General features: G+C 33.6%; 1 protein-coding gene and 1 pseudogene across 3 annotated transcripts; both read right to left on the reverse strand.

The window, feature by feature from the left end:
• Positions 1–2,170: 2,170 nt before the first annotated feature.
• On the reverse strand, positions 2,171–9,587 carry LOC131622842 (uncharacterized; annotated as a pseudogene).
• Positions 9,588–15,411: 5,824 nt separating this feature from the next.
• On the reverse strand, positions 15,412–18,324 carry LOC131622782 (uncharacterized). 3 transcript variants are annotated; one of them, XM_058893822.1, is made up of 4 exons: positions 18,046–18,324; positions 17,765–17,911; positions 15,905–16,049; positions 15,412–15,788 (listed from the first exon to the last, which is right to left on the reverse strand). In XM_058893822.1, exons 2-4 carry the CDS (start codon positions 17,876–17,878, stop codon positions 15,652–15,654), a joined length of 396 nt encoding a protein of 131 aa, XP_058749805.1. In that variant the 5' UTR covers positions 17,879–17,911; positions 18,046–18,324; the 3' UTR covers positions 15,412–15,651. The 3 variants fall into 3 exon arrangements, 2 of the variants coding, with proteins under 2 accessions (XP_058749805.1, XP_058749804.1); XR_009289997.1 differs by adding an exon at positions 17,239–17,302 and having other exon boundaries at positions 15,414–15,788; positions 17,765–18,324; XM_058893821.1 differs by having other exon boundaries at positions 17,765–18,324.
• Positions 18,325–19,288: the final 964 nt, after the last annotated feature.

A 19,288-nucleotide genomic window follows, 5' to 3' on the forward strand; every position in this document is an offset into this window, starting at 1 on the left:
TTAAAAAAAGAAAAGTTTTTTTTTTAATCTTAATTTTTTTTATGAAATAATTAGAATCACGTTTTTTATAAAATTGAAGTGTGATTTAATTGTTACAAAATTAGGAGATATTTTATTTATTTTATGAGAAAAAGAATAAATTATAATTTGTTAAAATCAAAATTATTAATTACCAAAAATAGAATAAAACTATTTTAAGTAAGATCATGAGTCACTAGTTAAAAATTTCTAACCATTAGATTAAAATAAAATCAAAGGTTATTAATGAGTGTAACTATAAATGTAACATATTGGTGTAATTTGATCCCTCCTCTCTCTCTCTCTATATATATATATATATATATATATATATATATATATATATATATATATATATATATATATATATATATATATAATGATATATTAAGTATAAAAAAATCCTCCCAGCACATAAAGTAACAGAAGAATTTTAAATGTAAAGTTACATCAACAACCAGAATCAAAAACCGCAACAACGAATAGGAAACCAAAAACTATAAGTGACTATAGAAGAATTTTAAATGTAAAGTTACATCAACAACCAGAATCAAAAACCGCAACAACGAATAGGAAACCAAAAACTATAAGTGACTATCTACTATATATTGTATAGAATGTATCCTTTAACTCTAGTAATCAACAATAAACGATTTAAAATAAGATTTCAACTACCAGGAGAATTGTAGTTTAACATTTTCACAAATAGAAATCAACAAATGAGTAATATTTTGGAAAATTCCTTGATTTCGTACTTTCCAAATGATCCACACAATGGCCTCCCAGATTACATGTAAGACGTTACATCATGCTTTTGACCACCCACCCAATGCTATAAAGTGATCATGTCGTTCTGGTAAATTACTCTGAGAAACCGACGAAAATCCTAACCAACAACCGGACAACATTGGCTACAGTTTTCCATAATAACTACATCTAACAAATATATTGAAGGATAAAAAAACACTTAGAAAGGGGGGTTTGAATAAGTGTGACTTTAAAAACTCTTAAGATAAAAACAATGAACACAATTATTTTTATCTTGGTTCGTTGTTAACGAAACTACTCCAGTCCACCCCCTTAGAGTGATTTACCTCAACTGAGGATTTAATCCACTAATCAATCTGATTACAATGGTTTTCCACTTAGATAACCTCTAAGTCTTCTAGAGTATACTGATCACAACTTGATCACTCTAAGAATACACCACTTAGATAACCTCTAAGTCTTCTAGAGTCTACTGATCTCACTGATCACTCTAGGAACCTTTTACAATCAATGTAAAATAATGTTTACAAGAGTATGAATTGCTTCTTAGAAAGCTATAATCAAAACTGTGATATTTCTCTTAAGTTCTAAGCTTAACACTCACTAAATATTACAAGAGTTTGTGAGGTTGTAGATGAAGTTCGTGAGCTTTGATTTTGACAGCGCTTTGGTATATTTCACAATAGTTGGTTGCTGCTTCTGATCAGAACTTCCATATTTATAGGCGTTTGAGAAGATGACCGTTGGGTTGCATTTAATGCATTGCGTAAATAGTACAACGCTGCATTTAATGTTTCACACTTTTGTCAACTACCTCGAGCCATGCTTTTGCTGCTTTTACTGACTTTGCCTTTTGTAGCTTCTAACGTTCCTTTTGTCAGTCAGAGATTAGACTTAATAGCCTGTCATCTTGTACTTGCTTCTGAACTCAAATTTATAGATACAACGTTTGAATATCAGGGTCATTCAGCTTGGTACAGAGCATCTTTTTGTCTTCTAACTTTGAAGAGCTTGAGCGTGATACCGTTCAGAACATCAGTGCTTCTGCTTCTGACTTCATGTTCTTCTGATGCTTCATAGTTCATGTTCTGATCCTGCTTGACCATCTTCTGATGTCTTGCCAGAGCATGTTCTGATGTAGCCATCCAGAACCTTCTGAGTCAGTGCTTCTGAGCGCTGAATTATGCATACTCTTTATGTATTTCATACAAGTTTTCACGGATCATCTCAAATCACATTTTCAAAATAAACAATCCTAACATATGCACATAGTCACTTTATATACTAACACCATGTTATTTTATACAACTCTCATCTGAACACTAAACAAATCCATAATTACATATTGAGAGTTCCACTTACCAAATACAGTGTCTGGTAAATTTCAAGGGTAGTAGTATTTTTGATACTGACAAGCATATCTCCCTGAATACTGCACATTATGAGGTAATCCACCATGTTGAGGTCTTAATGTCGGTTCTCCATACGAGGGAAGCGAAGCTGAAATGTAATAGCAACATATTATTATTGCGTTGATTAAAAAAATAACTTAAAAAATGAGAAATTCTAAGAGCATAACCACGTGTGGCTGCGGCAGGTGAAGGAAACTCAGGCTGGAAATCTCTGTATTCAACATGAGGTCTTCCATATGTACTATAATTAAAAGGTTGTGACTCACGGTAGTCAACATAAGGTCTTCCTGGAAAACCCATGTTGATGTTCCTTCCCGTACTTGACCTATACTGGCTACCCAAAACAGGGTTCCTGTATGCTTCGATGTCACCGTAAGTTCTACTGGAACCAGCATTATCTCTAGGAAAACAAGATGCTTCGTCATTGGAATAAAGTCCAAAAGGATAGGGTGATCTTGCAACATGTGAAATTTGACTGCTTGGATATCCTCCAGACAGTGGATTCATGCTGAGTTGAGGTTCAGTCATATGACCACGTGCATCGACCTAAAAAACATGTCCTTAGAAATTAGCATTGTTGCCACAAGATAGAAATAACCAAGATGGAAAAGTTTCAGTGCTGTAAATTGCAGATCATAGAAAACATTGACAATATTTTATATTAAATATCATATTGCAAAACAATAGCTAGTTATATTATCTGCTATTTAACAACACTGAAAAGTTTGCAAGTAAATAGAAAGTTGCAAAATAGGTTTGTCTAACTAACTTGACTAGGCATCCTATAGTCGGCTTGAGAGATGGGACAATGAGCTCTCCACTGTTGAATGCCACTTCCTGAGCAAAAATGCAATAACATTAGGATTATTAAAGATAATTATACAATAAAATAGACTGAAAGATCGGGAAGCAACTGTAAGTAGATAAAAACCTATTGAACTTCCTTGAATTTGCAATGTAGGCCTGAAAGAAGAATGATAAGAACTTCTGCGCAATAATGTTGACCGGCTGTTATTAGATAGAGATGGAGTATTTTGCTTCATCTGATCCAAATACTTTTGAGACGCGTCTCAGTTCAGTTCAACAAACAAAACCTTAAAATACAAATGAAGCTTTAGTATAGTAATGCTTGATAATTTGATTCTCAAATAACCAAAAAGCAATGTAAGTAACTATACATGATCAAAATACTCATCGGAATTCGGCAAATCCTTGCTTTTAGGTAGAACATAATTAGCTGCCATGGTCATAAAATATCATAACAAGCATAAGAAGATTCTTAAGTTAATAAAAATATGATAAACTAAACAACAGTAGATAACAAGTAAAGGGTAACAAATACCAATCATGTTATTCAGAGCATCAACCGGAACTTCTTTGCCCATTTCTTTAAATCTTTTTTCAGATCGTCTCTTGAGCTCTTCTGGTTTTGGGAACACTACAACAGCAATCTAGAACGGACAAAATATTATATTATCAAATCCGTAGTAAACTTATTTTCCAACACCATCAAACAAATAGATAAATAGCTACCTTTTGATAGTCAACAAAAGGCGTAAGCTTACGCTTGCTTGCATTTTTGTATACATTTGTCTGATCAATTATATAATTGCGAGGTATGTTAGCCGCCCTGGACATAATTACATTGAACATTGAACTTGCCTTGTGTCAATAATTTTTGGCTTCATACTTTTCTCATTATTATTTCTCAAATATACAAAGGTTAGAAGGCTATACTGGTAATTACACTAAATAATTACATTTAATGAGAACAAATCAATTCTCCCTTATTCTAGGAACAAACCCTTATTCTAGGAACAAACCCATTCTTATTCGCATCCCCCCTCAAATTGATGCTGCTTGTCAATGAGCATCAATTTGCTAACAAGAAACTGATGACGTGGACGCGAAACATCCTTGGTAACAATATCTGCAATTTGCAACTGAGTACTGACATGAGGAAGTGATATTATTCGGTCATCATAAGCGTCATGAATTGAGTGACAGTCAACTTCAATATGTTTGGTGCGTTCATGAAAAACAGGATTCGCGACAATTTGGATGGCACTTGTATTGTCAGCATAAAGCGAAGTTGGCTCTATTTGAGGAAATCCAATTTCAGCCAAAAGACCACGAAGCCAAATTATTTTAGAACAAGCAGCAGACATGGCACGATACTCAGATTCAGTAGAAGATTTAGAGACTCTCGCTTGTGTTTTACTTTTCCATGAGATCAATGAAGAGCCAAGAAACATGCACCAACCAGTGACAGATTGTTGAGTATCAGGACACCTTGCCCAATCGGCATCACTATAAGCACTCAATTTAGGAGCAATTCCACTAGAAAAGAATAAACCACGATGAGAGCTTCCCTTCAAGTAACGAATTATACGACGAACTGCTGTCAAGTGAAGGTGGCGAGGAGAGTGCATGAATTGACTTATTTGTTGGACAGCAAACGATATGTCAGGGCGAGTAATAGTCAAGTAATTAAGGCTACCCACGATTTGACGATACAATAAGGGATCAGGCAATAGATCACCATCATCACGATGATATTTAACATTAACCTCAAGAGGAGTATCCACTGGATTAGCCGATTGGAGACCAGCCATGGAAATTAAATCTATGGCATACTTGTGTTGATGGAGGAATATGCCCTTGGATGTAGAATGAACCTCAAGACCAAGAAAATAATGCAAATTACTAAGATCTTTCATATGAAACGCTGCTTGTAACTGCTGCTTAAGGCTTTGAATGGAAGCATGATCAGAACCATGAATAATCATATCATCAACATACAGAAGAAGTAGGACGATTCTAGTAGACGTTCTATGAATAAATAGAGAAGAATCATACTGACTCTGAGTAAAGGAGAATCCAAGTAGAGTGGAGCGGAATTTTTCATACCATGCTCTAGGCGTTTGTTTCAAACCGTATAAGGAGCGTTTGAGCTTGCACACACCTTTAGATGACGAAAATAAACCTTGAGGAGGAGTCATATAAATATCATCTGCTAGGTCACCATGAAGAAAAACATTTTTCACATCTAATTGATGAAGAGCCCACCCGTTAGAAGCAGCTATAGAGAGTATCGTACGAACAAATGTCATTTTGGCAACCGGTGCAAATGTCTCATCATAATTAATTCCATATTCCTGTTTGTTTCCTAAGGCAACCAAGCGAGCCTTGAAACGGTTGAGGGACCCATCCGAATTCAATTTCACAAAATACACCCATTTGCAGCCAATAGGTTTCACATCAGGAGGGCAAGAGACAATATCCCACGTGAAATTCTCTTGAAGAGCTTGAAGTTCCTCATTCATTGCTTTTATCCAATGTACATCTTTAACAGCCTGTGAATAACAAGTAGGAATAGATATGCTAGAGAGTGTGGAAGCCAAAGAAATATGTGGGGAATCATACTTGTCTGGCAAATATCTATCTGGTGCTCGAGATATTCGAACAGAACGTCGTGGTTCAACCGTTACAGGATCAGGTGGCGGTTCAGCATCGGGAAGGGGTGTGGGAATCTGTTGTTTGTGTTTTCTGACATATACATGACCTGGTTTATAACGTTCTATAGATTGAGGCATAATAGAAAACTTAGGAAGAGTAACAATATCATTCATGACAGGAAAAACACATGGAAACATAAACTGATTATCAAAAAATGTCACAGTTCTAGAAATGCGAAAACGATGGTTAGTGACATCATAACACACAAATCCTTTATGAGAGTGGCTATACCCCATAAATGCACATTGAACAGACTGCGCTTCAAGCTTATGCCTTTCAAATGAAGGTAAGGGAACAAAACAAACACATCCAAAAGTATGTAAATCATTATAATTAAGCTGAATTTTAAAAAGGCGAAAGAAGGGAGAGTCAAAATCAATAACCGTTGAAGGAAGGCGATTGATCAAGAATACCGCTGTGGAAAGAGCCTCAACCCAAAATCGGGATGGCACAAAAGCTTGAAGAAGTAAGGTGCGTGTTATATCAAGCAAATGACGATTCTTTCGCTCTGCCATCCCATTTTGTTGGGGGGTATTGGGACAAGACCGTTGAAACAAAATCCCTTTTTTTTTGAAGATATTCCTGAAATTCATGAGACATATACTCACCACCCGATTCGGATTGAAAAAATTTAACACTTGCTTGAAATTGATTTTCAACATATGTCAAAAACTTCTGAAACATAGAAAACACTTCAGACTTAGATCTAAGAAAATATATCCAAGTAAAGCGGCTGTAATCATCAATAAATGTGACAAAATATTTATAGTGAGCATGAGATGCTACAGGAGACATTCCCCACACATCACTATGAATCATCTCAAAACAAGTAGAAGCACGATGGGCACCTGACGGAAAAGGAAGTGTTTTACTTTTAGCCAATTTGCAAACAGAACATGAAATAGAAGTAGTACAAGCATGTTTATTTCCCAACAAACCAGTTTTAAATAAATGAGACAAAACAACAGAATTTGGATGACCCAATTTTCTATGCCAATCCTCATAAGAGTTCAAAACAGTATTACACGCAAAAGATAAATGACTAGAACTAAACTGGAGTGGAAACAATCTTCCCACTTTAGGCCCCTTCGCGATCACCTTCCCCGACACCTGCTCCTGCACAAGACAACCAGCACGAGAAAAATTAACATTACAATTGTTATCCACCAATTGACCAACCGACAGTAAGTTGGAAGCAAGTCCGGGTGATACAAGCACATCACGAAATTTAAAGTTTATGTCACCAACATCAGTGATAGAGAGTTTATTGCCATCAGCAATTTGAATTTGTTGATTACCATTATAGGAATGTAAATTTTGCAAGTATTTCGAGGAACCCGTCATGTGATTGGATGCACCAGAATCAAGAAACCATGATTGAGAAACATTAGAATACTTACCCTGAATTCCCAAGGCTGAAAGAGCAGAAAATACCATTTGTTGAATCAATTCAGGTTGTAGAACACCACCAGTAGATGCACCAGTACTGAGAGGACCAACTAAAGAGTTGGTAGTGGCATGGAAAGCTTGAGCCGGACGTTGTGCTGGCCGGGGAGGACGTGTGGGACATCAGAGATGATATGACCCTGTTGTTTGCAATAATTGCAAAACTTCTTACTGCAGTTTCGAGCAACATGTCCAAATTGTTTGCAAGAAAAATATTGGACTTGTCGCATATCACGAACCTTTCCTCTACTTTGAGCAACATATGCAATTGCCACAGGTTCGGAACTGACAGCATCATGAGACATGGTTTCTTGAGTAATTAGACGTTGTTCCTCCCTTAAAAGTTCACCGACACAAGTATCCAAAGAAGGAACCAGATTCCTATTGAGCAAAGCACCTCTAACAATATCAAATTCTGGACGAAGTTTCATGAGAAATTGATCTCGCCTACTTGTGTTGTAGACCTCTTGAACAACCGCGAGAGAGGTTTTGGGAACATTAGCATGTATAATAGCAGAGTGTTCTGTCCAGAGATTCAGAAAACCAGAATAGTATTCTTGAATAGACAAATCACCTTGTTTGTAGTTGGCTATGTCTAGCTCCAACTGAAAACGTTTTGCCAAATTGTCCTGGTGTTAAATGCGTTTAAGATAATTCCATATTTCTTGAGCAGTTAAAAAGGAGCGCATATTATTTATCATCTGAGGATCAATACTGTTGAGAATCCAAGTGATGATTTGAGCATCTTGAGTTTCCCATGCATCTAAATCATTTTTATCCTTCGGGGCCTTAGAAACATCATCTAAGTGGCTCCATAATCCCTTTCCTCTAACATACATCTTGAATTGAAATTCCCAAGCCGAATAATTCTTGCCGGTGAAACAAACACAAAAGGTATCTCTTTCTTTTTCGAAAGCCATCTATGGAATTAGATTCAACCTCACTGATTAATATATTACTATAATAATAATTATTATAATTATTATTATTATTATTATACTATTATTATAATAACAAGCTACAGGCAGCAACCAAAAGGAACAAACCTCACGACCAAGATACGCAGTGCAATCCGTGAGAACTAAATGAAGCGGCAACAAAATTCTATACTTAGCGGCGGAACCAATGATATTCAGAGTAAGAATCACAAACCAAGAACCAAAAAAAAGAACAAAATTATAACCGAGAAAACAAACCAGTCACGACCTAGAATCACAATTCGTGAAAGAATCGCAAACAACCGAAGCAAGCCAAAGCCCTAAACCCAGAATCACAATGAAAATCGGCACTAAACGAATTCCACGGTGATCGATCAGCAACCAGAAACGATGAACAACAAACTGAACCAATCAGGAAATTGTCGCAGACCGAGAGAAAAAAACAATCAGAACTAGAAAATCACATGTTTGATCTAGAGGCTGATACCATGTCAATAATTTCTGGGTTCATACTTTTCTCATTATTATTTCTCAAATATATAGAGGTTAGAAGGCTATACCGGTAATTACACTAAATAATTACATTTAATGAGAACAAATCAATTCTCCCTTATTCTAGGAACAAACCCTTAATCTAGGAACAAACTCATTCTTATTCACACCTTGTCCATCAAAAGATCAAACCTTTCACCGTAGTTGCTTTTCTGCAACAGTCCGGGAACCTGAACATCACTAGATTAAGTAAAAATTGAAGATAGAAAAATGATAACCAAAAATTGATCGGAAGCTAAACTAACCTTCATTTGTTCAAGAATTAAGTTTGTGCCAACAAAACATAACGCTTCTCTGGGTGATCTTTTACCCATTTTTCAGCCCATGTAGTCTTTCCTGAAGCGGGTAATCCCACCAGCATCATCAATTTACATTCCTTTGGGTTAGAAAATGAAGGTCTCGTAACCGCATTTCCATCTGCAACAACCAAAGCCCAAGGTCTGAACCCTTCTTGAGGAACAAGTTCTTGTTCAGCACTGAACTGCATCCGAACCTCAACATTTTTCAAAAGAACACGCGGAAAAAGTGCCCATTCCCAAGGTGGAAACCTTTGAAAAAGAAGAGAGTCGACATCAAATTGTATTGTAGTACCCAACCATTTACCATTCTTAGAGAAACCAATAGAAGCAAGTGGTTTCCTCTCAAGATCAACACAACAAACTATTGTATCACCAACATTAAACCTATCACCGAAATTCAAAAACTTCCCGGCATTAGAAATCTTGCCAGTGCCTCCATAACCAAAGCTGTGTTTGGTCTCACCAAGAGCTCCAACAACATCATCCCCTCTAGAAACACCGAGATGACATAGATGCCGCTGATCAGCAGCAGTGTCATCTGTATCAACATGTTGAGCAGAAACAACAACGCAGCCATAACAATATCTTCCCTTTATTATTCCAACAATATCCAAAACCTTCCTCATTAAGGCCATATCCAACAAGTTATTAAAAATCTTCTACTGGTTTATTATTCTCACAATTTAAGGTAACATATACTATTTTTATTGTATTTTAATAATTATTTACCAAAATAATTATTACTAAAATAAATATTCTCATACTTTAAAATAAAATTTATTTAATATTAAACAAACAGTAGTTTAAATTAATTTCACGTTTTTTTCTTATTTATTTATTTATTTATTATAAATCAAAATAAATTATCCCACAATTTAAGGTAACATTTATTTATTTGTTTGTTTCAATTTGTGAGTTTTTTTAATTCTTTACTTTATATTATTTATTTTCCTAAAATTAAAGAAATTTTAGTTAACTGGTTTTATCTTATTTTAGCATTTAGATATCTATTCATTATTACTGGGGACATATTTTCCAAAAATTATTATTACCAAAATTACTATTATCATAATTTAAAATCAAATATATTTAATATTAACAATTAGTTGTTAAAATTATATTCATGTGTTTTTTCTAAATTATTTATTATAAATCTAAGTAAATTTTCAAACAACTTAAGCAATTATTTTTCTAAGAACAATTCGTGACTTTTTCTAAATTCTTCACTTTTTATTATTAATTTTCCATAAAAAATATTATTTAATTAGTTTTATCTAATTTTAGAATTTATTTACTTATAAGTACAGGGACATATTTTTCTAAAATCATTGTGACCAATATAACTATTTTCTAATTTAAAAAAAAAAATTTAATATTAAACAATTAGTTGTTAAAATTAAATTCAAGATTTTTTCTAAATTCTTTATTTATTTATTATAAATCGAAATAAATTTACCCACAATTTAAGGTAATATTTATTTATTTGTTATTAAGCAATCATTGTTCTAAAGCAAATTCGTAATTATTTCTAAATTCTTGATTTATTATTATTTTATTTTTATATAATTAAAAAAACTATAACTTGTTTTACCTTATTTTAGAAATTAATTATTTAATATTTTTGGGGACATAATTTCCTTAAATCATTATTACCAAAATAACTATTCTCATAATTTAAAATAAAATTTATTTATGACTAGTAAGATGTTAAAAATCTCATAATACTAAACCCGGCAAGTAGAGGACTAGTAGGATGTCGACCATCCTATAATACTAGATGTTGAATATTTGACTCCATACATAAGGCGGAGAGATAAATTATGGAATTTTGACAAATGTTAATTTAAAATAAAATTATTTTGTAAAAGTAGAGTTTGAAAATATTTTATATCCAAACGAGAAACTAAGCAGCGGAAAATCACAATAAAGTAAAGAGTTAAGGGATAGAGAGATATACTAGATATTTATACTAATTCGGCTTAAATAGAACTACTTTATCCCTAAGAGTTATTCTTAAGAGTATTTAATAAATTTGAGTGGTTTTAAAAGAATATGCCCACAAACATCCTTAAATAAGAAAATGAAGTTTTAAGACTAACTTTTAACTAAATGTTGACAATTGCAGTTAGCAGCTCTCAATCAAAAAACTTGAGTAAGTATCTTTTATCGTCTCCATAGAGATTAGTGCAAGGGAAAAACTACCGTTCAACAGTTTCAATCCTTCTAAGTTTGATTTTGGATGCGGAAGGTAAAATGCGGGAAAAGTAAATAACACAAATAAACAATCTCATAGTCTAAGAGAATTTTTTATGAAATTGCATTTCATTCTACTCGTCAAATATTTAAATTTGCCAATCAATTGCACTCAACCTAAATTACTCGTCAATACCATCACGTATCGCTCACAACCAGAGTTGTGTCTAACGCAAAGCTGAGATAACAACCATGTCATCTCGAAGGCGGTGTCTCAACGAACTCGATAATACAGAAGCATTAAGCTTCGACAAACAAGCAATTATTAGGACTAAACATTGTGTTTAGAATCCAGAACCTAATATATATTCATTCAAGAGAGAATCAGAGAGCATATGTCTACGGCAAACTAAACCTCTACATAAAGCAAAAACAAGAACAAACATCTTTATTGATTTGTAAAAGAGATTTTATACAATCCCATGATCAACAAATATACATACAATAAGAGTAGAAGTATACATACAAAACCCACCATTGAAATGATACATAGAGAAGAAGGAGATGAACCAGAAACTTCTCATGGTGTCAACGCAATCCGAGACAAATCCATAGTCAATCGATAAGATGTAGCCTCCAATGATGTTTCCTAAACCTCTAAACTACCAAAATCGAATCAGAGCCTCTCCAAGGGGAAAAGGGTGATAAAACCTAACAAAATATGTTTTTACAACATATATAAAATTCTGGTTTACGAAGACCTCGCTAAGCGAGACTTCATTTAATTGAGCTAAACCGCCTTTGGGAGAAAATATTTGGAACAGTAAAAATGATCTCGCTAGGCGAGATGGGGCTCGCTAAGCGAGCTTGCCAACACAGCTCTGGCTACTTTCTTGAAAGTGGTAACGTGCTATAACTTTTGCTCAGTGAGCTTCTGCATAATTTTCTCCTTATTGCTCCAAAATTGTGTATTCGAAGTCGTGCCTTCGACACTTTATTGTTCGAGGCTCTGATACACATCAATACCTATAAAACGAATGAAAATGGTCAAACGGTACATAAATGAATCAAAATTCAAGTAAACACAATTCATACATATTTACAAACTAAGCGGGGAATTATTCAAAGAATATGAACAAAATAACCGACAAGTGCCACAAGTTACATACACAAAAATATCGATATTTTGGCACTTATCACTAAACAACAAACAAGGCTTATATTGGTTATCCTGTCAGCCATAACATGTTACATTAGTTAAATTCGACATCCAAAAGGATCAAATATGTAACTAAAACTCTGATTGTTCTCTAGTTTTGTGAAATGCTTATGAGGGCTGAGATATTATTACCGTAAAAATCAAATTTATGGAATATTGGATCGAACTCTAGTCTCAACAAGGGGAAACTCCTTGCCCAACAGGGATTAAGTATGAGGTCAAAGTCTGTTCGCATGCTATTGTCAGAATAGTGCATGTTGTAGTCCAAGTTGTTCTAACATGCATTAGTCGATATATGCTAGGTTTGTTAGCATGTCAAATTATGTCTGTTTGTTAAGCCCAATTGTTTAAGTTAGCTTGTAGCCTAAGTTAGCATAGTAGTCTATAAAAAGACTAGTTCTCTCTGGTTGTTAAGAAAGGTTAATTGTTGTTATTCACTTGTAATCTGTAAACCCTAATAGAGAAAGTGAATAGAAAGCACAATTACAACCACTCCTAAGTCTTCTTCTTCCTCACTCTTCTCTCTCTTTTGTGAAAACCTAATAGGGTTTCTTGTGTTTGTTCAAGAAACTCGTAATTTCGGGTTGTTCTTGACGGAACTCTGTTGCAATAAACTGGTGCGGTGAGCATGGAGAAGATGTCATTAACAAAGTTTGAGATTGAGAAATTCATCAGAGTGAATGATTTTAGTTTATGGAGCTTGAAAATGTGAATCCTTCTTGTTCAACCGGGTTTGCTAGAAGCCTTGCAGGGAGCCGAAGCCATGGATGTTTCCCTAACTGGGAAGGAGAAAAATACGATGGTAAAGAAAGCCCATCGCACCATTGTATTGAGCCTTGGTGATAAGGTTCTCCAACAAGTGTCGAAGGAGAAGACGACGGTGGGTGTGTGGTCGAAACTTGAAAGTTTGTACATAACTAAATTGTTGGTCACTCGCCTCTACCTAGAGCAAGCTCCGTATTCATTTAAGATGAGTGAATACAAAGTATATGTTGAGAAGTTGAATATGTTTTAAACAAGTTAATTCTTGATCTAGAGAATATCGAGGTCAGTATCAATGATGAAGATCAAGCATTGTTGTTGCTCTATGCTTTACCATGTTCTCATGATCACTTCAAAGAAATTCTCTTGTATGGAAGTGATTCGTTGAGCTTTTAAGAAGTTCAATTTTCCTTGAACTATAAGGATTTGAACAAACGAAAGGAGAATAAACCATCTTCTGTTGGTGAAAGATTATCCGTTAAGGAAATATTCTTGAAGAAAGATGGCAAGTTCGACAAGAAGATGGGTAAAAGTCATCAAAAATCTTATGGTGGTGATGTTTCTGGTATTCGATGTTATCATTGTAAGAATGAGGGTCATATAAGAAAGTTATGCCCTAAACGCCTGAAAGATCATAGAGGAAAGGATAATGGAAACACAACCATTATTCAAGATGATTTTGACTCATTTGATGTTCTTGTGGTTTCAAGCAGCGACTTGAGTAAGGAGTGGATTATGGATTCAAGTTGCACTTGGCACATGAATCCAAAAAAATATTTTTTTGAGGAATTATGTGATCAAGATGGTGGATCAATGCTGCTGGAAAACAATAAAGCTTGCAAGATTGAAGGTATTGGATCTGTGAGATTCAAGCTCCATTATGAGTTAATAAGGTTGTTGATTGGTGTCAGATATGTACCTGATCTGAAGAGAAATTTGATTTCTCTTGGTGAATTTAACAAGAAAGGATATATTTTTAAAGGAGAGAAAAGTATTCTAAGGGTCATGAAGGGGTCGAAGGAATTCTTAAGAGGCTTGAATAAGCAAGGCTTGTATACCCTTGAGGCTGAGGTTGTAAATGGTTCAATAGATATTTCATCCATGAAACATGTGTCGAAGACAGAAATATGGTACATGAGATTGAGCCATGTCAGTGAAAAGGGTGTGGTTGAGTTGGAGAAACAAAATCTGCTCGGTGGAGATAAAGTAAAAAAGCTGAAGTTTTTGTGAACCTTGTGTACTTAGAAAATCTTGTAGAGTGAAGTTCAATAAAGGCAAACAAAGAATACATGGATATGATAAGTGCAAATTGTAGTTATTTTTGTATTTTTGTATATAAGTTTTGTTGCACTTATATATTCTTTTGTTAGTATTCTTTGAATAAATCCTCCTTTAGTTTGTAAATAGATTTAGTTTTAGTATAATCGTGTTTTCGTGTATATAGTGTACAGTTTGATAGTTTTCCTTTATTTTTTAGGTATTGATGCATATTTGGAGCATGAGCAATAAAGTGTCGAAGACACAACTTCAAATCTGCGATTTTGGAGGAAAATAAGGCGCTCTGGGAGTTGAAAAGTTAGATTTTGGTAGAGAGGACCACATTTGAATGAACAATATTGTAAAAGTACAAGGACTTTCTCATAAAGTTATACGAGAAATTACACACACACTAAATAAAATTTTAAATTTATTTTTCTCAAGAAAATATTTCTAAAACTGTCTTGAATTCGTGCCATATAATTTGAAGTTGTCATAAATGTTCAGGGCAAGTTTTTGTTCTTACGAATCGATTGTCTCTTCACCCAATCAATTGGGTTAGTGCAAAACTACGCCCTAAACGGTCACTACAAGAAAATTGGCAAATTGCGACGGCTAGTTTTGGCATGTTACGACGGTTTTAACAGCCACAAATTGCAAGGCGCGACGGTTATGTAACTGTCGCGGAAAGCTGTGTCGCCAGGGTGTATTGCGACGGTTGCTAAAACCGTCTCTCCAACAGTCGTTATCAATCGCGACGGGTAGGAAACTGTCGTAAATTGTAAGTAGCGACGGTTACAAACCGTCGTGAATTTTAGTTTGAGTTCTTTTTTAATTCTAGTTGCGACGGTTTTAAACCGTCGTTATTTTATTACATTTAATTTTTAAAAAAATTACGGAGGTTTGTAACCCCCTCTAAATGTATAAATTTAAAATAAAAAAAAAGTTAACTAATGATTAAATGTTAACTAGTAAATTCAAAATTGAAACATAGATATTTCTCAAGATCAAACATAACAATACATCAAAATTCAGAATTAACCAGAAACAATTGTAGCTATAAAATTTATAATGCAGCTTCATAGAAAGAATTTTTTCTACTAAACTTGTCAACTAAAAACATTCAAACTTATTTCTTTAGAATAACTTGTTCTCTAGAATATATCAAGGAAAACAACATCTAGAATAAATAACTTGTTCAAATAAATAACTTGTTCTCTAAAAAGAAACTATTAAAATAGAATTGAGAGGCCAACAAATTTTCAAACTTATTGTTGTCCACAATGCAACTTTGGAAGCAAATGCACCAACGACATATTCAATATTATCAAGACAAAGTGTTGTCGCCAAATGTGAGAAATCCCATATTGCAACACTTCCATATAGCGAAATACATAAAACAAACCTGTACATAAATAAATGAGTTCAAAAATCAGAGATTCACAAACATGTATGACACCATTAAGCCCACACAACAAACACAAGAATTAGAACAAGTGTATGATGGAGTTCAAAAAGCACCTAAGGTCAGATGCATCTGATTGAAGAGAAGCCTGAAAAGAAGCATCATCAAATTCTGCGCAGAATGAATAATCGGACGAGTTTGAGGAGGCATGAAGAATGGGACACTATTTTCTTCTCTTGGTGGAAATTCAACTCTAGCATCCTTTTAATGCAAAAAAGAAACAACTCAATTAAATGTCAGTTTTGAGCTGTAACTTTTTATATATTGCATTGCTACTGCAGATTTCATTATCTACCATGCCCTGCTTTCATTAAGCCATTAAAATTATCTACCATGCCATGCTTTCATTAAACAATGGGATTTCATTTTCTACATGCTTCTTAGTGTATGTGTATATACATGAAAAAAAACTAAACAATGAACCTACTTGCAAACTGTTTTGAAAATCCTACTACTAGTTAACAACTAATAATAAGAGTTAAGCCATGTTTCGATAAGCAGTTTAATTTGCAGCTTATTGCATAAGCACTTTTCATATTAACCGTCGATGTATAAGTTATTTCTATAGTACACAATAAAGTATAAAAATATAATAACTAATTTACTACATGATTAGCCATAATTCTATATTCTAACAGAAACTATGCATAGGAAAATTGATTTAGGAAAGAAAATATTTCAATAAGCCTAAAGATATAACAGCCAGTAAAGAGAAACTATAAACTAAAACCATTGAAAAGGTAAATTGAGATTTCATAAGTAAAACCATTGAAAGACAGCAAGCATATTTGTAACACAAACAGCAAAGTAAGACAATTCTAGAAACACTTTTGTGGGCAGAATGTGATTACGAGAACCAACCAACATGCAAGCATATTTCCTTCACAATAAAAAATGCATTCAATTAGTTATCATCAATCTCATTTAACCTTAACATAATGATAAAAAGGGGGAAAATGAAAGCAAAATAGATCATCCTTATAGACATAAAATAGATTTGTAACCTAAATTGGTAGTCATAAATCTTCAAAGTCTTACCAAATTAGTACTCATTATTAGTCAAGCATATGTTGAATAATAAGTCAAAGTGAGCATACTTAGTCTTGCTTAAGGATACTTAGTCATTCTTAAGGATGCTCTAAAGCTTTATAATATTTGCACAATGAATCCCCTTATACACAAAATAGTTCCTAATATTAGAATAAATTCTTTAGAAAAAAAACTAAGATGAATTAATTTTTTTCCTTCATGAAGGCAACCTTCAATTTTCTTACATATATAATATTATCTTAGAGAGATGTCCAGGTTAAGAAATAATATTATAAAACTGCACATAATTCACAAAAAAAAGTAATCAACAATGGAATGAATGGATATAGATATGACATACCTTATCTACCTCCAATTCCTAATAATTATTAAACTTGTAGAGTCCTTTCAAAAGTATTTTGCATCTACAGAATAAATATATTCAGTATTTTAACTAAAAACAAATAAAATAATTAGTATTATAATCTTTTACTACCAAAACAAAGGCCACACTTGACATTATGAACCTTTGGACATTCATTCGAAACAAGAAATTTTCAAAGATGTTTGAATAACCAAAACAATGAAACTACTGGTTAAAAAATGCAAGCTAATTGAAAAGATGCAAGCTAATTAAAAAAGCATAACTTTGAGTTGGATTGAGTATCGATGTGACAGTGCAAGCTAATTGAAAAATATTAAAAGGAAGGAAAAGCTGCTGCGAGTAAGCATGGTGGTGGAGAAAAGCAGAGTGGCGGTGAAAGCCTTATTTTTTTCACAGAATTATAAATAAGCACTTATGTGTTAAGTGTTTTTCCTATAAGTACTTAATTAATCTATTTATCCAATCATAACTTAAACAAATAGGAAGAACGAGATTAGATTACCCAGTCACTGTTGGAATCATCAAAAGTAGGAAAACCAGTAACCGATTGTTGTTCACTGCTAGAACCATACGACACATCAAGAGAATGTAACATGGATTTCGTCTTCTCGTGCATAAGCTTTATAACTAAACCATGAGTAATCTGAACCTATACAATTTCCAAATATAAACAAACTAATAACAAAATCAGCACTTATTAGTTACTTCTTCATTCAATTCAATTATAAATTCACAAGATCCCTAACCCTAACCAACGAAATTGAAATTAAGAAAATAAAAAACCTCGACGCCTTCAGAGGAAGCTGCAGACGAAGAACGGTAGAAGACGGAGAAACATCAGGATCGAGGGTGAGAAAGAGAGAAATAGCGAGAGCGGCGAATCCAAGAGCCATTACAATGGAAGATTGATTTAGAATGGATTTCGGTCGACCGATTTATTTGATGAAGAAGAAGGTTTTCTTTGTGATAGTCCTCCCTGGTGTTGTGACCCTGAGGAAGCCACTATAAAAGAACCCTTATTCCCTTCTTCGTACCATCCTTTAGTTTTAGATAGAAGGAAAGTTTCTTTCACGATAAAATTGAAACAATTTTAAATAAAACAAGGTTGAATAAATATAGGATAGGAGTATGACTTTACTTAAACATTTTTTTAAAAATTTAAAACTCTAAAATTATTGATCAATTATTTGATTTTTTATTTTGAAATTTTCTTAATTTAAAAAATTCTTAAATTATATATTGACTAACTAATGAAAATGATTTGTCACGTCAAAAAAATATAATGAAAATGGAAAATAAAAATAGAAAAAAAATAAAAATAAATTAGAAAAACAAAACAATGGAAAAAGTGAGAAAATAAAGGAAGAAAGAAAGTAGCAAGATGATTGGTCAAAACAATCGCGACAGTTCTCTCTTACTGTCGCAGGTGTAGAAAGAGGACGGTTCTTTAGTAACTGTCGCAATTGTTACATAATTGGTCTAGAAAATCTGCGACGGTTGACCCTAATTGTCGTGACAACCGTCGCAGTCTAATAATAAGGACAGTTTTGTGGGAACTGTCACAATTCATGTGTCGTAAATCTCATTTTTTCTTGTAGTGGTTTAGGACAACATCTTAATGAATGGTAACGGCTATATATCTTTTTTTTGTCTTTTTAAAACAAGCAAATCGATTGTTTTTACATCAAACAATCGATTGGAACATGTGCCAATCAATTGGCTCATCAATTCTGGCCCTACAAAATTTATTTTTTTGTGTCAATCTCTAACCTATAAATAGATATATCTTCTCTTGTATTTTCATATTCAGAAACGTGAAAAATCTTCAATATGATAAAAAATGCCAATGCTCTTCAAAAACTAGGTCTAAACACGTTAAATACTTGATTTTGGGAATTTAATTACTGAGTCACTGATTCAGTTCAAAGACCCAACCCGTTCAAAACTCTTCATTCAGTTTGAGGTCAACCTAGTGTTAAAATATCTACTTTCGATTCAACCTGGTGGTTATCCTATATAAAACCTC

Source organism: Vicia villosa, unplaced genomic scaffold (genome assembly GCF_029867415.1).
Source record: "Vicia villosa cultivar HV-30 ecotype Madison, WI unplaced genomic scaffold, Vvil1.0 ctg.000044F_1_1, whole genome shotgun sequence".
Taxonomy (NCBI): domain Eukaryota; kingdom Viridiplantae; phylum Streptophyta; class Magnoliopsida; order Fabales; family Fabaceae; genus Vicia; species Vicia villosa.

Bases quoted from the DNA above. Each gene is read 5' to 3' on its own strand.
- LOC131622782 (XM_058893822.1), bottom strand. From the start codon at position 17,878: ATGCACGAGAAGACGAAATCCATGTTACATTCTCTTGATGTGTCGTAT. The intron at 16,050-17,764 runs GTAATCTAATCT...TTGCATTAAAAG, and splicing joins ATGATTCCAACAGTGACTGG to GATGCTAGAGTTGAATTTCC. The intron at 15,789-15,904 runs GTGCTTTTTGAA...ATTTATGTACAG, and splicing joins TCAGATGCATCTGACCTTAG to GTTTGTTTTATGTATTTCGC.